At 42.4% G+C, this 23,382-nt stretch overlaps 2 protein-coding genes across 4 annotated transcripts in view; one reads left to right on the top strand and one right to left on the bottom strand.

Moving 5' to 3' along the window:
- nr5a1a (nuclear receptor subfamily 5, group A, member 1a) overlaps nucleotides 1-6,622 on the top strand; it is a 35,157-nt gene extending 28,535 nt beyond the window's left edge. For both annotated transcript variants that reach the window (XM_028577969.1, XM_028577968.1), the window contains exons 5-7: nucleotides 329-448; nucleotides 856-1,003; nucleotides 4,450-6,622. In XM_028577969.1, coding sequence (XP_028433770.1) covers nucleotides 329-448; nucleotides 856-1,003; nucleotides 4,450-4,703 — 522 coding nt within the window. In that variant the 3' untranslated portion in view covers nucleotides 4,704-6,622. The remainder of the gene's footprint in view (nucleotides 1-328; nucleotides 449-855; nucleotides 1,004-4,449) is intronic.
- A 2,686-nt stretch (nucleotides 6,623-9,308) lies between these two features.
- adgrd2 (adhesion G protein-coupled receptor D2) overlaps nucleotides 9,309-23,382 on the bottom strand; it is a 53,506-nt gene continuing 39,432 nt past the window's right edge. Inside the window, exons 15-21 of one of the 2 annotated variants that reach the window (XM_028578800.1) lie at nucleotides 20,506-20,626; nucleotides 14,302-14,343; nucleotides 14,121-14,174; nucleotides 13,654-13,801; nucleotides 11,584-11,642; nucleotides 11,463-11,493; nucleotides 9,309-10,344 (exon numbers count right to left, since the gene is read on the bottom strand). In XM_028578800.1, the coding sequence (XP_028434601.1) occupies nucleotides 10,334-10,344; nucleotides 11,463-11,493; nucleotides 11,584-11,642; nucleotides 13,654-13,801; nucleotides 14,121-14,174; nucleotides 14,302-14,343; nucleotides 20,506-20,626 (466 nt within the window). In that variant the 3' untranslated portion in view covers nucleotides 9,309-10,333. The remainder of the gene's footprint in view (nucleotides 10,345-11,462; nucleotides 11,494-11,583; nucleotides 11,643-13,653; nucleotides 13,802-14,120; nucleotides 14,175-14,301; nucleotides 14,344-20,505; nucleotides 20,627-23,382) is intronic. The other variant, XM_028578801.1, reaches the window with a different exon arrangement.

Here is a 23,382-nt window from a genome sequence, read left to right as displayed (position 1 = left end):
ATCTGAATAACACGCCACTGACTTTAGACTAGCGCCACTGACTTTAGACCAGGCTTTTGCTCGCTGACTCGCCCCCCGGGAGCGCAAATACATTCCCTAATTTACCGATGTGCGTCTGCGGAGGGAAAAGTCCGCTGTGCGTCGGGTGCAAAATAGGAATGATGATACATGGTGTACAAAGTCAATTGCGCTTGGTGCAAGATAGGGCCCAATGTCTTTTTGTCTCTCTGTCTCTGTCTTTAACTCTCCCTTTGTGTCCGTCTGTGTGTGTGTGTGTGTGTGTGTGTGTGTGTGTGTGTGTGTGTGTGTGTGTGTGTGTTTCCTGAAGGTGGGAGATCAAATGAAGCTGCTCCATAACTGCTGGTCTGAACTTCTGGTCCTGGATCACATTTTCAGACAAGTGCTACATGGACAGGAAGACAGTATCCTGCTGGTGACCGGCCAGGAGGTAACAACTCCCTCACACAACTTCCCATCAGCACAATGCACAGTGTGCTTCATTCACTTCCACTGCACTACATTCAAAATGTTGTTAAACTTTACTAATTTAGCGGCCGGCCGACTAGCTAGCTAGTTAGTTAGTTAGTTAGCTTGCTTGCTAGGAGGCTCAGTTCTCAGTTCATCAGCATCATCTGTATAGGAGAAAAGAGTCACTTCAGCAGATGTTTCAAGTGAATAAAATAGCCTTGCCAGCCTACTTACGTAGTCAATTTTGTATGTAAGCTATTATTTGTGTCCCCTTCAATAATTGCTCTTAAGAAATTTTGTGTTTATTGTCCTCCCCATCTGTTGGATAATATGTACGCCCACGTACTGTAGTAACTTAGAAAAATAACCAGTAGCCTGTGTTTTCAGGTGGAGCTGCCGTTCATCCTGTCCCAAGCTGAGGCGACTCTGTCCAGCATGGTCCAGAGAGGTCAGGAGCTGGCGGCGAGGCTGCGGGCGCTGCAGCTGGATCGCAGAGAGATCGCCTGTCTGAAATTCCTCTTCCTGTTCAACCCCAGTGAGTCCTCCGCACATTTGTGCTTCATCGCTGTGATAAATGTGCAGATAGTTTTGTATAAAAAATCATCTGGGAGAAATATTTTGAGAAAAGAGATGCTGTCATCATAGATTTTTTTGCAGCCCTGGATCCTAAAGAATTGCGTTCCCATGCAACTAAACTGCATTCTCAATTATATTTCGTATACATTTTGGCAACGTATTTACGTATTTAACGCTGTGGATTGGTTAAGTCTAGGCAAAGATCACGGCTTGGTTTTAAAATAATTGTTACATAACGTAAGCTATGTTACGTGACACAAGTTAACTTACGTGAGCTGCACCACAAAAAAATCAATGTTGTCATCTACATATAAACATGTAAAAAAAACATATTTCTGATACGTCAAAAACAAACTTAGAAAATATGCTTCCCTCGAAACGTATGGGAACTTAATTTTTAGGAGACAAGGCTGCTAATTGTGATGTTTATTATAAGGTAATATCAGTTTGTTAGGCTTAAACAGCTCAAACGGGAAGGCAGTATCTCTTCCTTTAAACATTAGTATAAGTAAGAGATTAAAAGATTGATCCTTCGATTGACCTATCTGAAAATAAATGTGATCTTGAACATAGTCCTGAGCTTACACGTGTAGCCTGTAGATTGGGTGTTTTCAGAAGAGTGGTGGGTAAAAATCAATCAGCTTGGTGGGGCTGCACGGCCATACTGATGCTGTCCTTTGCCGGAATTTGAATAGCAACACAAACATTTTAATGAAAAAATGTCACAATTGCAGATTATCTGCAATACCTCTTTATCTGTAAGGTTACAAGTGTTTTCCAAACTGGCCTTTTTCTCTCCAATAAATTCACTTAATTAAATTTCTAGGGTTGACAAAACAAATATTAACAAAGACATCCTCCTCCATTGTCCACTAATGGCATTCAAAAGAAGCGTAATGGATGGGTCTATCATTTGATGGGTCCGACATTCATGTAGCGGCTTTCGCAGATGGAGAGAGCATAGATGTGGCTTGCCTAGATTCTCAGAAGTGTTTGCTGTTTAGCGCTGGCAAGCGGGGAACAAAGAGCTTTTGAATGGGGAGAGCACTTGTCATAGGCAGAAAATATTTGCTTTGTTTGCCTGCGGCTTCTTTGCTCGCACTCTCACTCTCCCTCATCTTCAGAGTCAGGTTTGTCGGGGGTAATTTAATTGCCCTTAAGCAGTTTGAAAAGATGATTCAGAACATTGATTCAAAACATTTAATTACTGTGTGAATGGATTCTCCAAGATGGGCTCAGCTGATGCTGAATGCCGGTCCAACGGAGGGCTTGGCTATTGTCACACACACACGCACACACACACACACATATATACACACACCCACACAGTTTTATTTCTTCTTTCGGGTATAAACTAACTTATATAACGTTACAATACCAACATTCTAGAGCAAGCTAGTTTTTCTCTAAATGAAAATGGTAACATTGCAAACTCAATATTGGCTTTCAGTAGCTTGAGTGCAAATATATTTGGGGGAATGCTGTTCCCTACCTATACCTACCTAACTATTTAGAACTGCAGAAGTCTTCCAGATGAGAGACAAAACGTCTTCAAAGCACCTTTAAAGGTGCTCTAAGTGATGTGACGCGTTTTTTAGGCTACAACATTTTTCGTACATACAGCAAACATCTCCTCACTATCCGCTAGCTGCCTGTCCCCTGAACACACTGTAAAAAAACGCGGCCATTGCGGTAATGCGCCAACCTGCCCCACGAACCATAACAAACAGTGTTCCAGCCAATAACCAAAAAGCAGGAGCCGGTTGAGCCATCACTGCAGCAGCGTTAGCATGTAGGCTACTTCCACTTTCCAGCTGTATGTGACAAAAAATGTTGTAGCCTAAAAAATGCGTCACATCACTTAGAGCACCTTTAACCAAGTTCATTTGCCCTTGATTTGAACCCTTCCTTGGATTCACTTGGTACCTAACCTACCAGGGTTTTCTTTTAAACTCAAAGATAATATGCCCCACTATGCAACATACAGGCTGCTTACCACCACAGGACACTAGAAAACCAAACAAAGTAAAAAGTGACCAAAACCTTGGGGAGTAACCAAAACATCTCTAATTATATCCTGGACGAGTTACAACCCCGGCTGGGGAAGAAATAGGAAGGGAACAAAGTTGGATAAAAAAAATGTAAGTTTATTAAGTAAAATTGATTAAAAACAAAGAGTAAACAAAGTGGTGTGGACTTGCCATAGAAATAAAATGGATAGGAATGTATATACTGTATATGTCTCGCATTGCCAGACCTATGTCCACAGCGCTGCGGAGGAGGGTCAGGCTAGTCCACACGGCATTCCGGGATGGGGAGAAAAACGTGCTCTGGTTTATTGGCATTTCTTTAAACCAATCACAATTGTCTTGGGCGGCGCTAAGCGCAGGACGGAGCCACGGTGCCTCTGCAAAATATTCTCGGGAAGGAACTTGTTTTGGGGGAACGTGTACGTTCAAAAGTTGTTTTAGTCGCGTAAGAGAAAACTTTTGACAGAGCTAGCTGTCTGGATTTACCCTGCAGAGATCTGAGGAGCAGTTAACCATAGGCCTCACAAATCGGCCGGAGTTTAGAACGCCAACACAAAGGAAGAGGAAGGTGATCTGGCCAAAAATGAGGGACATCATAAATCACATGTCAAACTCAAGGCCCGGGGGCCAAATCCGGTCCCTTGCAAATTTTGATCCAGCCCTTCATTTCAATTTAGGTTCACAGCAAATTTTGGCCCGACTAGTTGTGCACCATATCAAAAAAAATCAGGAAACTGTTTTTCATACTGTAATTATGCGACGATGCCGTGCACAATTTGACCAATTTGCAGACTTTGAGACTCAGAATTCCCCACAGAAGCAGAGAGTTTTTTAATATTCAGGCTGTGAAACAGGTTGTTGTGAGTCAGCTGGGTGGCAGCTGCTTTTGAAAATGTAAAGTTTGTTGTTCATGACTTGCTAAATCCTACAATGGCTCAGAAACCTTTTTGCTGACCTATTTTAGGGTTTTATGTCGACCAAACTGTATGAGAGAAAGCTATATGAGACATGCAATAATACAGAGTTAATAGACTTTTTTTGTTAAATAAAAGCATGTCAATAAACTCAACATGTCTGGCCCTTATTGTGATCGTCATTTCGTCATGTGTGGCCCTTAGTGAAATTGAGTTTGACACCTCTGCCCTACATGAATCGTCGTGGATATAGACTACAGCCCCACAGAAGCGTGTCGTCACCATGACAACTAACAAAAATTGTCTTTTTTTTTTTTTTTTTTTACTCAAATCAAATGGCCACAGCAAACCATTTTCCAAGTCCCTTTTATCCAGTTTCATATTTTCCCTTACTGAGTCATAATCTGTTTTTGACCTCTGTGTGTGTGTGTGTGTGTGTGTGTGTGTGTGTGTGTGTGCAGATGTGAAGCTGCTGGAGGACCAGGCATTCGTGGAGGGCGTCCAGGAGCAGGTGAACGGGGCTCTGCTGGAGTACACCCTGTCCACCTACCCTCAGTTCCAGGAGAAGTTCAGCCAGCTGGTTGTGCGGCTGCCGGAGCTGCGCTCCCTCAGCTCGCAGGCGGAGGACTACCTGTGCTACATGCATCTGAGCGGAGAGGTGCCCTGCAACAACCTGCTCATCGAGATGCTGCACGCCAAGCGAGCGTGTGTGTGAGAGGCGCACACCGGGTGCGCCGTCGCAATGTGTTTGTTTCTCTTAGCGGAGACTGTGCGTGAGAGGGAAAGTGTGAGCGAGACGAAAAAAAAAAATCAAATGAAGATAGACAGGTTCATATTGGGTCATCTTTGCGAGGTCTTTTGTTTTGAGTTGGAGAGGAGGAAAATGTTCTTTAGAGTTTGGAATTATAAAGCTCCATCTGTATCTCGAGGTAGTTTTTTTTTTTTCCCGATTTTGAATGCTGATGTTTTCATATCCTGCAGAGCTACATTAACGTGACCTTTATAAACTGGATTTTCTACCCTGTTTGCAAACATCTAAAATTAGATCTGCCTGTAGAGTTACATTATGTCCTCTTTGACTAAATATCACATGAATCCAAAATCCCAGACAAAGATTTTCTACATCCCCCAAGAGCTGCCCAGCAAACATTCAAACTCAGAGGAGGAATCTTTAGCCTGCATCAGTGCTGAACAGTCATGAAAACACGGTGTCAAGAGGACTGTTGAGATATCTGTCGGAAGCAGCGACCTGCATCATTTTTGAAACATCCACACCTAAATGTCGTTCTGATATCACTGCAAAACTGTTTCCAACGCCAACTTAGGAATTCTATCGTGAAATATGGCGCTGGGCGGGCCGATGTTGAACGGACACATCACAAAAATGGGACTATGTGCGTGAACACGTCTGTCGAATGCTTGCTGGGTGAGCTAATGTGATCATTTCCCGACAGATTTTGTAGCTTCTTTTCAGAAATTCTAGATTCTAGTGATAAATGAGTCATTTTTGATCGGAAATGTCAGTTGCAACTTTATGATTCCAAGATCACCAACACGGTCCCTAGATTATTCTTATTCATATTTTAGAAGAAGACAGACTTCAGGATAACACGACACACTGTGGTCTCGTCAGACTAGACCGCTCTTATCGCTACACTTGTTCGTTTTGCCACCAGTGTTAAAAAAAGAAATGAAATATTAAAGCTCTATGGGATTCAATATAGTTTTGCTTTAATCTATTTAGATGTTAATATATTGATATATAGAAGCCAGACATGTTAACAAAAAAACATATTCTTATTTAGTTATTCATCAAACCCTTACCAAGAAAGAGTAAATGAAAGGGAGAGAGGTGGCAGGTAAGGAAGAGGGACATGGACAAAGAAAGGGGGAGATAAAAAAAAGGGAAGGAGAAAGAGAGGAAACTGCACACAGTGATGCCTTATGGATGAAAAGAAAAGCAGGGTGAAGGAGATAGAGGGGAAAAAGACACATCTATGTGCAAATGATAAGGGAGAGATGAATGACAAAGACAGCATGTGTCTTTCTTTAAGTAAATATGAGAGTAACAAAAGGGAGCATCCATCAGTGTTTGCCCTTCAGTTTTATTTTTATTTTTTTTTTACCGAGGAGCCAGACACAGGGAAGGGCAAAGATGCATCTGGCAACATTTGCTTTCAAGTTTCTTTGTAAAATTTGATTTTGCTTATTGGTCAATGCCTTAAGAAACAATGGATCTTCAAAAACAACACGCTGTACTGTATGTGGACTATAGATCGACTGATCCGAGCGTGTGCTCATACTGAGATGTTTTGCACTGAAGCGGCTGTAGAGATGGTTTTTAGTACCCTTAAAGAAAACGTATACTTACTGTAAATATTATTAATGCTTATTTTTTGCTTATTGTCAACAAATCCCATGAAAAGACCAAAACCAACAATGTGCTCGCCCGTCTCTCGATACTTTCGAACTTTTACGACCCTCAAGCCCATTGGAAATAGTGCATTTGTTGCTGATTTTTTACACATTTGGTATTTACACTGCCACGGGGGACAGGGGGAGATATTTTTTTTCCCCACTATGGCCACGCCAAGACCCGCCCTTCAATAGCTACTATTGGCTAGGCGTCCATGCTTACCAAAGGTAACGTAACCTGATTAGTTCAGGTTCAATCGGCTATCCTAACCTTAACCACTCGAGGTCAAATGCCTAACCCCAACCAATTGACCATTTGTAATTTTTGCAGACGGGGGAGTCATGTATAGGCCAGTTTCGCTTTGCCAGACCCTCCTCCAAAGCATGCTGGAGGAAGGTCTGGCTGCTCCACATAGCATTCGGGGATGGAAGGAAAACATGCTCTGGTTTATTGGCATTTCTTTAAACCAATCGCAATCGTCTTGAGCGGTGCCAAGCACCGGGAAAAGCCGCGGTGCCTCTGCAAAATCGCCTCGGGAAGGAACTTGTTTTGGTGGAACGTGTGTACGTTCAAAAGTTGTTTTAGTCGTGCAACAGAAAACTCAGATTGGACAGATAGTCTAGCTAGCTGTCTGGATTTACCCTGCAGAGATCTGAGCAGCAGTTAACCATAGTCCTTCGAACATCGACACAAAGTTATAGACTACGTCGGACATAACGTTTAGTGTCAGGGCAGTCTCCCCGTTCTCCCTGCTGATTCTTCACGTCTCTTTCCACTTTTAACTTCATTAAAGCTCAGTTTTTCGGGTCGCCAGCTTCTAAATACTTAAGTTATCTTCCCTGTTGGTAGTGAATATCAGCACACAGCAGCTTTTAGACATTTTTCCGTTGTTTGCTAGCAGACGAAATTGACGAGGATGCACCTTCACGCAATACAAGTCAATGGAGAGCGGAGAGTTCTTTTCCCCTTTCGCTGGGCGTGGCTTTGATCGCAACACATGACCTTTTTGAATCGCTTTAAAAATGAGTCAACAATCATTAAATGAATAAACAAGTTGGTGTTTTTATGCAGAATGTTGTTCTTGTCAGGTTGATGAGTGTTACCATCATGGGTTACTAAAACTCTCCACTGATAAGAATGTCTGGCATATTCCTGCATATTGTATAGATTTGAAAAGTATCTTATCAGACAAGCAGTGGACAGCACTGCAGGCCTTATCAGCCCCATACACAGTACCAGAAACCTTCAGAAACTATGGGTCTAAAACAGTGTTCTGTGTGTTTGTAGCAGTCAGAGGTTTATCTGTGGCACTAACTATGTTGAAAAGTAACACTAATGTATTCTGTCCCAAACTGGACTGCCAGATTTATGAAAAGTATTTTTTTTTTTTTTTTTTAAAGCACAGACTCTCAGCGATGATGACAATGTAACCGATATTCACGTCACAGTCTCTAAGACGTGAGATCTGAAAACAGAGACACAGTCAAAGCAGTGTTTGTAATATTGTGCAGCTCTACTTTCTCACTGTGGCTATTTAAAAAGCATTCATTGTTCATTGTCCATTTCAAGGTATCGTAGACAATCACTCCGCCTGCCTTAACTTAACGCCTGCCTGAAATCACACACACACACACACACACACGCACACACACACACCTTGGTTTTCCAGTTGAGATAGCTGTGTGTTAGCACTCTGTACAGTATATTTATGTTGTGAAGTGAATATTTACTGCAAGATGAAGAAACATTTCAACCGAAAAAGTTCTCTGCTTTATGTCGAGGTCAAATCGCTACTGTTGTGGAACTGATTCTCTTGATATTGCCTTTGTTATTGCTCTTTGTTCACTTTTTTTTTATTTTCCTGTGAGTTGACAGTCCCGTCTTAAACTTAAGAATGTTTTTTTTTTCTCCCAAAAGAGAAAGTGACCAAAATATTATTATTTTTTTTTCCTTTAAATATATTTTATTGTAATAGCATCAAACCAATAAATTCCAGTGAAGTAATGCTCCACTTGTGTGTCGGCTATCATTTCAACAACATTCATCATTGTGCACAAATGATACAGAGCTCATATATACAAGATTCATTACAGCAGTCATTGTGCGGCTGTTATTTAGCCTTAGTCTGACTTAGAAACATTATTCACATCAGTTACATTCTAAAACACTAAACATCAGTTTTACAAGCAAATCCTTACTGGAAAGTCATCATTCAATCAGTCTTACTGTGACATCTGTCATTTTGCCATTAAAGAGTTTTTTTATTTTTATTTTTTTTATTGTTTTCATATGTGATTACATGCGAGTGATTACATTTCATAGTGGAACAAAAGTCCTTAGAGGGAAATTGATTTGTTCCTCAAATGTCCAGCTACAAAATGTCTAAATGTAGAACATGTTGAAGAATACGGCACGATGTCTGACAACTAAAGGCGAGGGGACGTTTGGGCAAAAAAGGGGGGTGGTTTAAGTGGTAACACAGAAATGAATAAAATGCGAGATGAATGGGATGAAAATCCTCGGTTGCTGCTGTTATTTATCATTACTCTACGGTTTAAGATCAGCGGGTGATCGATTAGTTTTCAAATGGTCTTTTCCAATGCACTTGACTCACGTGCGCTATGTGGGATATAGCACCACGCGCACAATGTCAAGGAAAACTACATTCCCCACGTCCACAGCCTTTAGCAATGTGATGCCAAGTTCTCTGCGCTGCGGAGGAAGATCTGGCTAGTCCACACAGCATTCCGGGATGGGAGAGAAACGGGCTCTGTTTTTTTTTTGGCATTTCTTAAAACCAATCACAATCTTCTTGGGCGGCGCTAAGCACCGGACGGAGCAACGGTGCCTCTGCAAAATAGCCTCAGGAAGGAACGTGTGTACGTTCAAAAGTCGTTTTAGTCGTGCGACGGAAAACTCAGATTGGACAGATAGTCTAGCTAGCTGTCTGGATTTACCCTGCAGAGATCTGAGGAGCAGTTAACCATAGTCCTCACAAATCCACCGGAGTTTAGAAGGCCAACACAAAGAAAGAGGAAGGTAACTGACATCCGGCCCGAAAGAGAGTGAAATGTGTCATTTCAATTGGTAATCAAAAACACACATCAAATGCAATGTGGTGCATTTGTACGCGTTGACTGCTGTCTGTCTGTGTTGTATTTTTAAATTGTATTTTATGTCATTTCAAACTGTACTGTGTGTGTACGTTTGTCTGTTTTATTTCCTAGCCCTCCTTCCCTTCCCCCTAAGTGGATTTGTCACTTGTTTTATTCCGCACTCTCCCTCCCAGCAGAGACCCGTTCTCTCTCCCAGCTCGTGAAATCCTGACGCTTGGTCAGTGGCTCTCAGCGTCAGAAACCGACGCATAAATCCCCCTTTTAGCGTCTGTACTGGAGGCACCGGGCAGAGCAGCAGCTCGACAGCGGCGCTGTAAGATGCCGTAGTATTAAGAGAGACAACGGTAGCGGGTAGTAAGAAAGTCCGCGTAAGGAAGCAGGTTGGGGTGGCGACTTACAAAACAGGACTTTCACCCAGGAGACCTGAATCGTACATTTTGTAATCCCACCCACGATCTTTTCCTGAATCTAACTGTCCCGTTCGGTCAGTTAAACAGACGTCCCGACCCACAGCGTCAAAAAGTGACGCCAAGAGTCCCGACCAAGCGTGTCTAAATATGACGCCAAAGGACACTTATTGCGCCAATAACAAACGCCAAAGGAACCTGACCAAGTGTTGCTTTTTGATGTAATGGGAGTGAGAATGTGTTGCAACTCAGTGTATGTGTGTGTGTGTGTGTGTGTGTGTGTGTGTGTGTGTGTCGGCAGTGCACTTCTTAAGGTGGGATCTGTGTCTGTGTCCAGCCCTCCATTCTTTTTCGGCGGGATGCATGCGTATTGTAGCCGAGTATCAGGATCCACTCCATTTGCAGTTCAACAACCTGCTGGGGGAATAAAGTGAAAGGCGCTTAGCGACGACTCCTGGCTCAATCTGATGTGTAATGTTTTCGCATGACAGGAGTGCGAGTGTGTTTGTGTACAAAAGAGAAAGCAAGAAAAGGAGGGAAATGAAAGGCGGAGTGAGAGAGAGAGCAGGTGTTGGAGTGGTTTAATGGCTGACAGCGTGAATAGCCAGCCCTGTCCGTCCCCGATTAAGGGAACAAACTTCTCCTTTTGTCTCGTCCGTCAACAATGAGCACCCAGCCGCACTCAAACACCATCCATCAGGCGCTCCTCGCAGACGGCTAAACATTTAATGAATCTAAAAAACTTCCCTTCTCCCCTACCGCCAGGCAATTTAGAGACATTGACAGTGACTTGACCCTCTGGGGAGAAAAAAAATGGGGACCATCTGTTGTGTTCGCCTGCACATTCAAATCAACAAAAGACACCGGGGGCAATTTTCACACAGGTCTAATGCAGGTAAAGGTAAATGGAGACAACCTAGAAAAAAATAAAAAATAGAATTGCTCTTTCTCCTCCGGTCAGTCGTCAATCGTTTAGATTCAACTCATTATTAGATGACGCTTTCTTGGAACACTCAGTGCCTTTTAATATTAATTCACGACAGAGAACGTGAAAATTAGGAGCAAATGTAGAGCAAATGTAGAGCTGCAGAGATTAATCGTGTAATGCTTAGAGGAATTAAAGGGAATCTTGAATCTTGAAATTGATTCGTTGCCAACTATGATGCAATTCCAGGTTCTTGAATGTGAATAATGTCTTGAATGTAAACGGAATATCTTTAAATTGTGGACCAAAGAAGAAATTTGAGGATGTCATCTAAGGCTTTGGCAAATACTGATTGACATTTTTCACTGCCAGTGTTTCCTATTTAAAAAAAAATGGCTGAAGTGATGATTTCTCTTCTTAAAAAATCTGGTATTTGACAAGGCAGCAAAGGTTTCCTGCCTGTATTCACAGCTTTGGAAAATCTGTTCTTGTTCTTGGGATGCTGTGACACTTTACATTCTCTATGCGGGCTCAGTAACATTCACCTTATTTACATTTTTTATATCAATCAATGATTCAAGACCAGTGTCAAGCGGTGTTGGAGTTGTACCTGATGGCTTGAACCCAGTCAGCTGGACCACCTGTTTGAAAAAAACACACAGTACACAATAGTGTCATATTGAAACAGTACCATATGCCTAGTTGAGTGATAATGCATACATGTTACTTACTTGGTTTCCTGATGCTGGTTTCAAAGAGAAACTCACAAGGCTTTCCTTTCTGAAGCTCTCTGTAAGACAAAAAAAACCAGACTTATTTGTATTTAAAGTTTGCATTTGTGTATGAAGGTCGACACATGTAAGACAAAAACATGCAACCAACACAAAGCACGATACAGAGAAGAAAAAAAATGCAAACAATATGAATTTTCAGTATAAAATCTGTTATTTCTGGCCTTCTAAACAATAAATGCCATTTAATTATAGCCTTGTCTCTTCAGGACAGATTGCTGCTGACTGATGGGATATACCAAAATATGATTTAATGTCAAATGGCATCATCTGCAGTCTGAGCTCTATCCTTATCACTCATGATTCACTTATTTCAGCCACAAAAAGCAGTGAAAGTGCAGGATAGAGTCTTATTCACAGCAGAGGTGGACATATATTGGTCCCAGCTATAGATCAACACTGGTTTTTTTTTGTGAACGGCTCTGGTTCTGAAGGTGATTTTCCCCATACAATGTCTCCGTTGACGTTCCAGAAAATGCTTACAGCAAGCTTTTGGAAGTTCCGATATGTAATACTGACAGCTAGCGTCTAAAATGGTTCCTGCAGTCCAAATTGAAAATACTGGTACCCAATGTCTCACAATGTCAATGTTAGCTAGATGCTAGTCCGGCATTGCTGGGCATTAACGTTACCCCACAGCGCAGCGGAGTTGCTAGACGCTGCAATGTTGACGGTTGTAAAAGCTCAGTACCCTGCACCTTTGATCGGCTAAACGTAACAACAACAACAACAACAACAACCGCTAAGAGGGTTCTCTATACCCAACCGACAGCCAGCCATTCTCGGCTTTTCAGGCTCATCATTGTATTTTGAGGTTGTACCAGAATAGGTTTACGTGGTTTAATTTAAAAAAATTTTTGTTGTTGTACTGCACGCTGCTGCAGCTCCTCTTTTCACCCTGTGTGTTGCGCTCTCCTGTTTTAGCTACAGAGTGAGGCATCTCACTTCTATTCCATCTTTGTTGGGAGACGCACATGTGCAGTACCTAGGTAAGGACTACTAGCCAGTCAGAAGCAGAGCGTGAGGGCGTGCCACGCTAGCAGCTAGGCGAGCACATTCGTACACTACAATAGAGCTGTTTGGAGCAGTTTGTGAACAGTGTTTTCTGTTGGAGATGGTATGTCCCTTTGGGGTGCACTTTGGGCTTTTTCACTTAGTACACCTTTAACATGCACAAAAAAGATTTATAACACTGTACCCAGGTCATAGTCACCGTTTGTCGGCTACAAACCTGGGGAAGCTGGGGAAGAATTTCGGCAGGGGGGATATTTTTGGTTCTACTACTTTCCAGACCCCTTTCTATATAACAAATTAAATAAACATATAATCTTGTTTCCATTTGTCTAAGTTCATGTGTCAATGAATACAAATATGTGTTGTTGATCTAACAAAATAACTCACTAAAACAGCTTTACACTGTAAATTAAACAGTATGGCTGCATGTCGGTTTGTAACAAAGTGGGAATCATCTTACTGTCCAAGAGATCATAACCGTGACACTGGCGATGGTAACCTTAGTTACTAGAATATTCCATAATGTAACATAAACAGACGTCGCAGGGCGACTCGTAGAGAACGGAAGCTGTGTCCCTATTCAACGATTCAGGCTACACGGTTGTTTTGCCAAAGTTAAAATGCATGTTTCCATTATTAGGAATCAAACTTGGGGCTTGTGTAAATGTGTAGTTGAACAAAAAATGCCTCGGGTTTTATTTCATAGCTCTGTGTATACAGTATATATAATGTGAAGTCTGAATATATAGAATCAAAGCCTGGATATAGTCAATAAAAACTTGAATATACTAAATTTAAGTCTAATTAAACTGTAGAATATTGAGCGAATCTGACATCATCAACAACAACAAATTTCACCTCATTGCGGTCGATTGGTAAATAATAGTAGACACAATTGTGTGGTCTCACACACACACACACACACACACACACACACACACACACACACACACACACACACGCACACACCCACCAGCCCCGGGTTATGCAGCCTACCGTTCTTGATGACCAATGACATGGAGGTGGAGCTGGGCGGTCCAGAAGTCTCACTGGTCTCAGGGCTGGAGGGGGCCAGTGGACTGCGGCCCCAGGAGGTGATCGGGGCCCTCTGGGAAGGTAGGAAGCTGGTTGGCTGGGAGCAGTTCTGAAAATACATCCCGACCCAATCAGAAATGTTTTAAAGTGAGGAATTGATCCAAAATGTCCATGTTCAAATCACATGTCAAAACTCACTTTCTTAGAGCTGCTTTTAAATGTGTGTACTATGTGGATTGCTTTTTTTTTTAAACTCTGTAAATTTTCTTGGAGTTGCCTCATAAATTAAATGCATTATTATTATCATAAAGTATAATATATGGACTAGTCTACTACACTGCCATTAAACAAAAAAATGAAAGTGGGAGTTTTGTTTCTGTCCCGTACTAATGGGCCTGATCACTGCTGTGTGCTTTTTACTCACTCACCGTGAAAGATAAGGCCTTTCTCTTTTCTTTGATCCTCTTTATGGCATTCCTCACCTAAATGAAAAGCAGCGTTTACACCCACTGGTTTTGCAGCCTCACATACCGTACAAAGATACATTTTCATATTCTGCCACAGTGGAGACATGCAGCAGCACTGACAATGGACTGAATGCCGCCTTACCTCACTGTTGTAAACAGCATACACTAAGAAGATGTACAGGCCCTGTGGAGAGGAGAGAGGGTCGTCAGGCATGTGAAAAATGGAAAGAAATAAATTCCAATTCCATTCATACAGCTTTTATTGACAATTCCTCATCAAATCCATTTAGCACTTCACTCATTCTTAGACAAACTGCTTTTCTCCTCACCAACAAAAAGGGAACCATGTATTGCAAAATACCTCTTCATGTGTTCAATGTGTGTGGTTTTCTACTCCCTTTTGGCATGAACTTATGTCGGATTCAGCACGGTGCGGCACTTAACTCATAGATGAACTGAATCCACATTGGATCCCTCCATTTTATCTGTACTTTGGGAAAAGTGTTTTCACCAAGAAGAGGTTTGTTGACCTCCTGTATATCCAGTGATGTCCTGAAGAAGCGGGGGGGAACCCTTCACCCAACCGTAAACGCTCCACTGCAGTAGGAGCCTAGTCTCGCATTGCCAGACCTTCCTACACAGCGCTGCAGAGGAGGGTCTGACTCAGAATGCTGTGGGAGAAAAACGTGCTCTGGTTTATTGGCATTTCTTTAAACCAATCACAATCGTCTTGGGCGCCGGACCGAGCCACGGGGGCCTCTGCAAAATAGCCTCGGGAAGGAACTTGTTTTGGTGGAACATGTGTACGTTCAAAAGTTGTTTTAGTCATGCGACAGAAGACTCAGATTGGTCAGATAGTCTGCCACATTTTTCTACCATCCCGGAATGCTTTGTGGACTAGCCAGACCTTCCTCTGCAGCACTCTGTGGTAATGCAAGACTACTTTTCGTGTAATATGTGATTTTGTGACATTGCAAGAGTCCAGCTGCCATGCAAGTCTTTGGAGTTGTATGCAATGGCCACACTCAAACACGGTGCACAAAGCCTGCCATTATATAGAGGGGTGAGATGCATCATTTATTTTAAATACTGGGTTAACGGTGCACATTTTTGGACAGTTTCTCCTGGAAGACAATCATAGTGTTGCAGTTACCCTGCTTACTCTCTCTAATATACAATAAATACAAAAGATTGGATGGCATACTATAGCTTACAGTAAAAAAGAAAGTAGGTAGTCAACAGGTGGGTAAGTCAACTTTTATTTTAGTTCTGACACAACTTGCAGCTTACTATTTTTGGATCACCTTTTACTATTTCAAAGTGCACCGACACTTTAGATTTTCCTTTCCCAGACATCAGTTGTCAGTTGAGGATTTAAATCCAAGCCTCCAAGATGCTCATCCATTGGTCACGGATCGTGGAAAGTGAAACTTAAATCTGTCATGTGGCGGTTGGATTTATTCACGCACTTTAAAAAGATTTATTAAAAGCTTCTTTCTTTTCACATTTTTACGTACAATATGTAATTTTCTGCCGCTAGGGGTCTCTCAATCAAAACAATGGATGTAAAAGCAGACTTTTGATGATGTTGTGAAGTGCCGTGGGATTATGGCAGTTGCAGTTTTCATTGTTTAACACAATTGCTCATTAAAATACATCTATTCACAAATGGATTTACAGTTTTATCCACGTTACGTTATGTTTAGTAACGGTTATTCCTATCATTCTGATAAAATAGCTGCAGTTTCCTCCACATTATTACATTTTCTTGATTTGATTTGTATTGGTAACGTTATATGACCAGTTAGCGAGCAAGCAAGCTAACATTAGCCAGCAGCTAAAACCACAATATCACAACATAGTTCACGTCAGTCTGGTCACTTTTTGGATGTTTTCGGGACTGGGGGGAAAGGGGTTTATTGTAACGTTACTGAACACCGCTGAAAGACTGGAGATCACAGGAATTCAGGGCCTCCCGTGTCTGTTATTTTGGAGTAGATGCATTATGCATGTGCGGCTATGTTCTCATAATGCTGTGGGCATATAAGGCAGTGATGTGAGTAAGGTGGAGCCCAAGTAGACACAGTTTGGGCAATTATGTTACAAACACTGTAAACACAGTCAGATATGGGGACTATTATTGAAGGACTTTACAAATACATTATTACAGTAATCTAACTATGACTCGATGTGAGGTTTTATGGCTTAGTTATTTATAAATGCTCTCCAGGCTACAGACAAATGTCCTGTGCTTCATTTGGTACTGTAGTGGCGGTTAAGTGCTGTGTCTTTCTCTGGGAAGAACTTTTGGTTACACTTTACTTGAAGGTATCTACATAAGAGACATGACACTGTCATGAACGTGTCATAAACATTATAAACAAGTATAAACGCTTCTGTCATTAAGTGTCATTCGTTTTTTGTCATGACAAGTTATGGTTAGGGTTAGGTTTGGGGTTTTTGTGTCATGACAGTGTAATGTCACTCTTATGTAGATACCTTCAAGTAAAGTGTAACCAAAAGTTCTTCCCAGAGAAAGACACAGCACTCAAGCGCCACTACAGTACCAAATGAAGCACAGGACAGGAAAAGCAAAAATGATAACTTTCACACATACCAGGTTTCTTTCAATCAAATCAGCAAACTGCCCCTGTGTGTCTTTTGTTCCTTGATGCTATAGCCCACCGTAAGAGTACTTCGTCGCAGGAGGCGGTGCCGGGGGAGTCGGACCTGTTGATGCTATGCCCTGGGAGGGAGAATCAGGTGTAGGACTTGTGTCCGGCTGGCCTTTAAGCCAAGGTTTTTTAACTAAGAAATGAAGCAGTGAGGTCTGTAGGAAACATGCTAGCAAGTTTAATGTTTTGTTTAGAACTTGCGGCAATTGTCTCCCAAGATGCTGGGGGTCACAGTCAGGTCAGCGGCTGTTTGGCGACCCGAATGATGGAATTGGATGTTATTTTTAGGGAAAATAATTTTAACATTGAAATGAACAATTATAGTATTAAACAACACTATCCCAAGATTAGAAAACATTTTTTTTTATTAAGACTAGGCTATAAAAAATACTTCTGCATCTGATTTTTAGGTGCCATGGGTGCCTTGTGTGTCAGTATCAGTGTGACACAGCAGCGATATTGAGAATTTAAATGGGCTGTAAAACCCTGCGCACTGTTATTGGCTGGGGGTAACACACCCAAAGGCTCTCTGTTGTCGCCCAGAAAGGTCCCATACACAGCAAAAAGAGAAAATCCATGGAGAGGGCGGGGTCTCTGCAGATACAGACACCGCCACACACTTCTAGTCATAAGTGAGTGAATTATACATTATTTATTTAGACAAATCCTGCATATTATACCTTTAAAGGGACTGTACTTGACCTTTAGAAGATTAATATAGCAGTAAAGAAATATTTTATAAGCAAAGATATAGTGGAGTAATGGCACCCTGGGCAGAGAATGAAGTCACGTTCCCTCTGTGTTTTGTGCATGTTAGTGCATTGTGCGTTTGTATCAGACGCCGAGTGCGATGCAAAGTGTAGGTATTTGTAGGTTGGAGAACTGTCTGTGAGAGCCATGAGGAGATAATCCCAGCCCACTTTTTTTCAGTATTACAGCCCCTTTAATGAAAAAGATGATGAAAAGATTTCATTATTTTAACAAGGATTATTGGGTAGAATCTCATAGTTATGTGCATGTAAATGACATAAATATAATAGCTATATTGCACTGTGTATACTTTGTGTTAACACGCACCACACAATTATGTCTAATAATTGAAAAATATGTGTTAAATCAGACAGCCCACATAAATAAGTGCTGATACAGTTATGTAGTGGACAGAAGGAGAAGACTGAGTGATATCAGAGACTAAGGCTAGTTTAGTGAATTTAAACCTCTGCTGGAAGCAGACTGTTGAAGCAGCCCAGTAAAATAACTTTTTTTGTAAGAAAAGATGGGCTGGCCCAGCATTATCCTCCTACTTACATGAGGAAGAACTCCTACTGTAGCGTTATCTGCCCTCAGCTGGACACTGGCAGTAAATCTAAATTAACTAGCAGCTCTCTGGGGGTCACCCAGGGGCTAGCTCGTTTTGATTAATTAAAGACCAAGGGAGAGCACAGAGGGGTGGGTGGGATAAGAAAAGACAGGGAGAGAAATGTACACAATGGACCGAAAGTATAAGAATAACAGGGACAGTGTAAAGTAATAGGGTCCAACTGAGGGGAGAGTGTCTGAGAGAGGAAGTAACTGTGGTGTTATCAGGGGAGGAGAGGTGGACGTAGATGTGGTACGACCTGCTGTTTCAAAGGACTCACTGCCTTCTCCCACACACACACACACACACACACACACACACACACACACACACACACACACACACACACACACACACGCACTGGCACACACACACACACACACAGGAACACAAACGCACGCGCACAAACACGTGCATGCATGCGCACGCATGCACACACACAGGCACACACACGCATGCACGCTCACACACACAAACACACATACACACACACACACACACACACACACACACACACAGGGACACAAACGCACGTGCACAAACACGCACACACAAACACATGTACATACACACACACATACAAAGATCCACTTAGACATACAACACTGAGTAACGACACTGAGGGCCCTATTTTAACAATCTGAAACGCAAGTATGAAATGCAAAACGCAAGTAGCTTTGTGGGCGGATCTCGGGCGCTGTTGCTATTATAACGGCGGGATAAATGACTCTTGCGCCCGACGCAAATCTAAAATTGGTTGCTCTGAAATAGCTAGGTGTGGTTTGGGCGTAACGTGAAAATAACCAATCAGAGCGTCATCTCACATTCCCTTTAAGAGCAGGCGCGCTTGTTCCATGGCGGATTGCTATCATGACGGCGGATTTGCCTGGCGCACGCCAGCGGGAGCTGTCCGGGACGCGGCAAAGTAATACATTTATGTCATCAACACATCCATGATTCATGGAAATGTTGTGTAAAACACAACAAGCCACAAAGAATGCTGTGACTTTTTGAGGACTGTCCCGTAAAGTGCTTCCTGACCTATCCAAACACCTGAAGCGCATTTTCAGTAATATTTTTCTTTGTAATTATGTATGGTTTGCAAAAATGGGAACTGCTACGTCCGTTTAGATGAGAAGTGTATGCGCATTGTGCACACGCTACATTATGGTCAAGCATGTGCCCCTAAAATAACATCTGAATAACACGCCACTGACTTTAGAGAATTGTTTTCTGAAACTGCAAAATAGCGTCAGGGAACGTCTGCCCCTGAACACGCCTCCTCTTTTCGCTGAACCGCCCCCGGGAGTGCAAATACATTCCCTAATTTACCGATGTGCATCTGTGGAGAGAAAAGTCCTCTGTGCGTCAGGTGCAAAATAGGAATGATACATGCGTCGGTGTACAAAGGCAATTGCGCTGAGTGCAAGATAGGGCCCTTAAACACACAATACAAAGCTATGATACACACGTACACAAACAGGCTCACAGGTCTCCATATTCTAATTTCTGTCAAGAAGGAAAGAACATCAAGAAAAATTTAAATAAACTAATGAGAAAAGGCTTAAGTGAATTATAAACTGTTTCAAACTATAAACATTAGTCAGTTAAAACCCCAATGTGCACAACGTTTGTGTGATCATAGCATGTTTCAGACTACGTTTGAATATTGTAAAAAATAAATAATAAAAAGCCTCACTGCCGCCTGCCTTGCGTTGGGCTGCTGCTTCCTAAACGTTGAGTTTCCTGTCTGATTGAGCCCAGCTGGTCAGAAAGAGAAGCAAGTGAGTGGTGTTTTTTGCAGCATTCTCCGAAATATCAACATGGCAACAGTAGTAAACACACGATCCACGATATCTCCAAGTCGAAATTACTCTCGGCCTAACGAACACTCTTACCATCAGGCTGGATTTTAGCTTTGACAAAGCGATCTCTGTTTTTTTCCACACTCTCCAGCCAAATGCTTTTTTGTGGTTTCCCAGTGTGGTGTCTCTCTCCGACCAACAATTTAAAGCCATCTAACTGTCCCTGTGGTCTGTACATGAAGCATCATACAGTTGTTTGCAGTCTTCTGAACCGACCATGTCGAAATGGATTGCGCAGTATGCAACAGGTAACAAAAAATTTAGAGGTGCGCGAACCATGCGCCTCGACAACATGCCGAGCCACCGTGCTGGACCTAAACCTAAACCTAAACCTAGCTTCTGGCTGTCTGGCAGCTGTTTGCTGCAGAGCACGTACGTTTCCTTTGTAGAGTTCTTTTTGATTAAAAACTCAGCTGTCTCCTAGTGGTGCAAGTCTGTTTGTTTACCTGGGTGGCATTGAGAGCAATGAAGACATAGGCGACTACTACCGACAGATGGACCAGCACTCCACACAGCCAGGTCAGACCCAGCACTGGCAGCAGGATGAGAACTGGACGGGTCACAGCCCTGCAAACACACACAGACATGAATCATAAATGCACATACAGTTTATGCATGAATTACACACACACTCCCAAATACAGATGCATGAGAATCTGGTCCAACGGACCACTGTGGCACCTCATGATTCCTCAGTGCTCTGTTACTGTATACCTTCTAGTTGTCAAACCTTTTAGAAAAAAATTGTTATAGTGTGAAAAAAAGTGCCAGCAAAGTGGATTTTCCAAGGTATTTTGATGACATTTTCTTTTCGAATATTTCCTCCTTGAATCCTCATTGAACATCTCTCATTTTACTGCCTACCACCTGTTCCTTTCAATGATCCTGGTGCTTATATGGCCAATAACCATTTCATGGGGCAAGGCAGTAAAGGTTGCCTTTGTTCAAACAACTATTGTTGTCACACTGCTGCACCTGGGTATATAGATTGAGTTTTCAGACTGCACTGTGTCTGCAAGGACAAAGCCGACACTCAGTTCCCTCTCTTCCCTTTTATTTGTGAAAGTCATTTTTCCCACTAATCTTCTGAAAAACACTCTAGAGCTGGCACAGACATGTACTTTCTGCGAGGGAATGGGGGGTGGGGGTGGGGAGGGGCCGCAGTGGCATTTCCATCAGTCATAGACAAACATGCGAAAAAGAAAATCTGAATGGGAAAATACAGAAGGGAAATGCAGAAGTTCCATCTTCATGTGGGAGCTTGAATCTTCTGTGTTGTTTGAACTCATCCAATGTGTTGGCAGCATGGCGGTGCACTGTTTAACATTGTTGCGTCACAGCACGAAGGTTCAAACCATAGACTGTTAAAATAAAGGATTCGAGCTTCCGGGCCTGAAAAGTGAAACCAATGTGCAAGTGCCTTGAAACCTGCATTCTATCTAATTTCCAGCAGAGGTGCAGCTCCATTGGTTGCAAAAAGAAGTCGGTTTCCATAGAAGTGTATAGGAAAATGAGCCCAGGGGCGTCGGACTGGGAGGAAAAAGGGGACTGAGTACCCAGGGCCCTCATGTGAGGAGGGCCCAAAAAGATGGTAGAATGAATAGCTGTGGACGTGGGGAAGGGCCCATAGAAAATGCCTTTCTACAGGGCCCAGAATTTTGTGCTACGCCCCTGAATGAGCCTACTTCTCACCTGATTTATTACCTCAGTAAATGTTTTCATAATGCGTTGATGGTCTCAATCGTTAGTTTCAAGTCTTTTTCAATACAGCATGGTGTTCATTTTGTAAATTATTGTCCCATTTATTTAAAAATAGACGTCAAAGCATGGAATGCTTTAGGGCATGGCTATACCCCGACCTGTCAATCACGACATGGCCCTGTGTACATTAAAATAGCCTTACTATATTTATTTTTGGGTGTTGTCCATGTTTTCATCTTAAATGTTGATCTCATCTCACGTGTGTTGTCTCTTCATCAAACTTAATTGGAACCTTTGCCTAAAAATGTTCAGCATTCTGCCAGCCAAGCTAGCTAGCAGCTGCCGGCGTTAGCTAGTAACTTAAAGCCAAGTTCAGACCAAAAATTGGCAACGAGACTAAACAGTGTTAGAACGATGCAGGTAAATGTTGCAGCGGTCTGAACCGGCCTGTCTCAGCTCGACTAAAGCCAGCTGATGGTGTTGCTGTGACTCAGCTGGTCAGGTCTTAGAGGCTGCTTTTAGAACGAAGGGAAGCCACCTGTTTCAACAGCCAATACGTGTAATACGTAATAAGTCAGCTTGTAAAGTCAGCTACTAAACTATAGAAATACAAAGATCCATAATCTATTTAATTTAAATGTTATGAACTGTAAACTGGTCAAAATGGCAACGTTTTAGACGGAGTCTCAACGAGTGCCACAAAAAAGCCTAAGAAGTAACAGTTAAAAGAGAGTGGTTTCTATGCAGATGACACACCGTCTCGTCACATTGGTGGGAACTGTGGTTTTTGAATGTTGCAGACTGGCACGTTGCAAGTTTCAACTCGCAAATCTACGGAGTAGGGTCTGGCTAGGGTCCACACAGCATTCATGGATGGGAGAAAAAAGTGCTCTGGTTTATTGGCATTTCTTTAAACCAATCACAATCGTCTTGGGCGGTGCTAAGCCACAGACACAAAGACAGTGCCGCTGTAAAATGGCCTCGGGAAGGAACTTGTTTTGGTGGAACGTTCAAAAGTTGTTTTAGTTGTGCAACAGAAAACTCAGATTGGACAGATAGTTTAGCTAGCTGTCTGGATTTACCCTGCAGAGAGGAAGGTAACGGACATCCGGATGGAAAAAGGGACACCCGGCGGAATTACCAGCGGCACCTTAACAATCCCGGTAGTGGAACGTCGTCGATATAGACTACCTGCTGGTAAAACTCCTTTGATGACTCGCTTCAGAAGGAAACTTTCCCTCTTTAGCTTTTAGCTTAGCGCAATTGCAACAATAAACAACACTGGTTTGGTCGCGTCACCCTCCACAGCTCTGCCTTCTCGTCAAAAATCTTCACATCTGGTTGCAAAAATCCAAGATGGTGACACCCGTAACGTCAAATTCAAGGCTTCAAAACGGCAGTTCACAAAACAATGATGGATGTCATGGATGCTACGTCCCCTATTTTTACAGTGTATGGTTCAAGCCCACTGGCAGCTTGAGCATTTCTGCTGCATGGTTGGTTCAAGGACTGAAAATAAAAAGCAATCCCAGTCCCTCCTCAGTCATAAGACTTATTAGTAATACTTTCTAATTGTAATAGTGTACTGAACTGGTTTGACCTCATTAGTACTCATAATACTG

The sequence above is a fragment of the Perca flavescens genome, chromosome 5 (assembly GCF_004354835.1).
Source record: "Perca flavescens isolate YP-PL-M2 chromosome 5, PFLA_1.0, whole genome shotgun sequence".
Classification (NCBI taxonomy): domain Eukaryota; kingdom Metazoa; phylum Chordata; class Actinopteri; order Perciformes; family Percidae; genus Perca; species Perca flavescens.
Note: the sequence above shows the minus strand (reverse complement) of the source record. Positions and strands in the feature narration are given on the sequence as shown.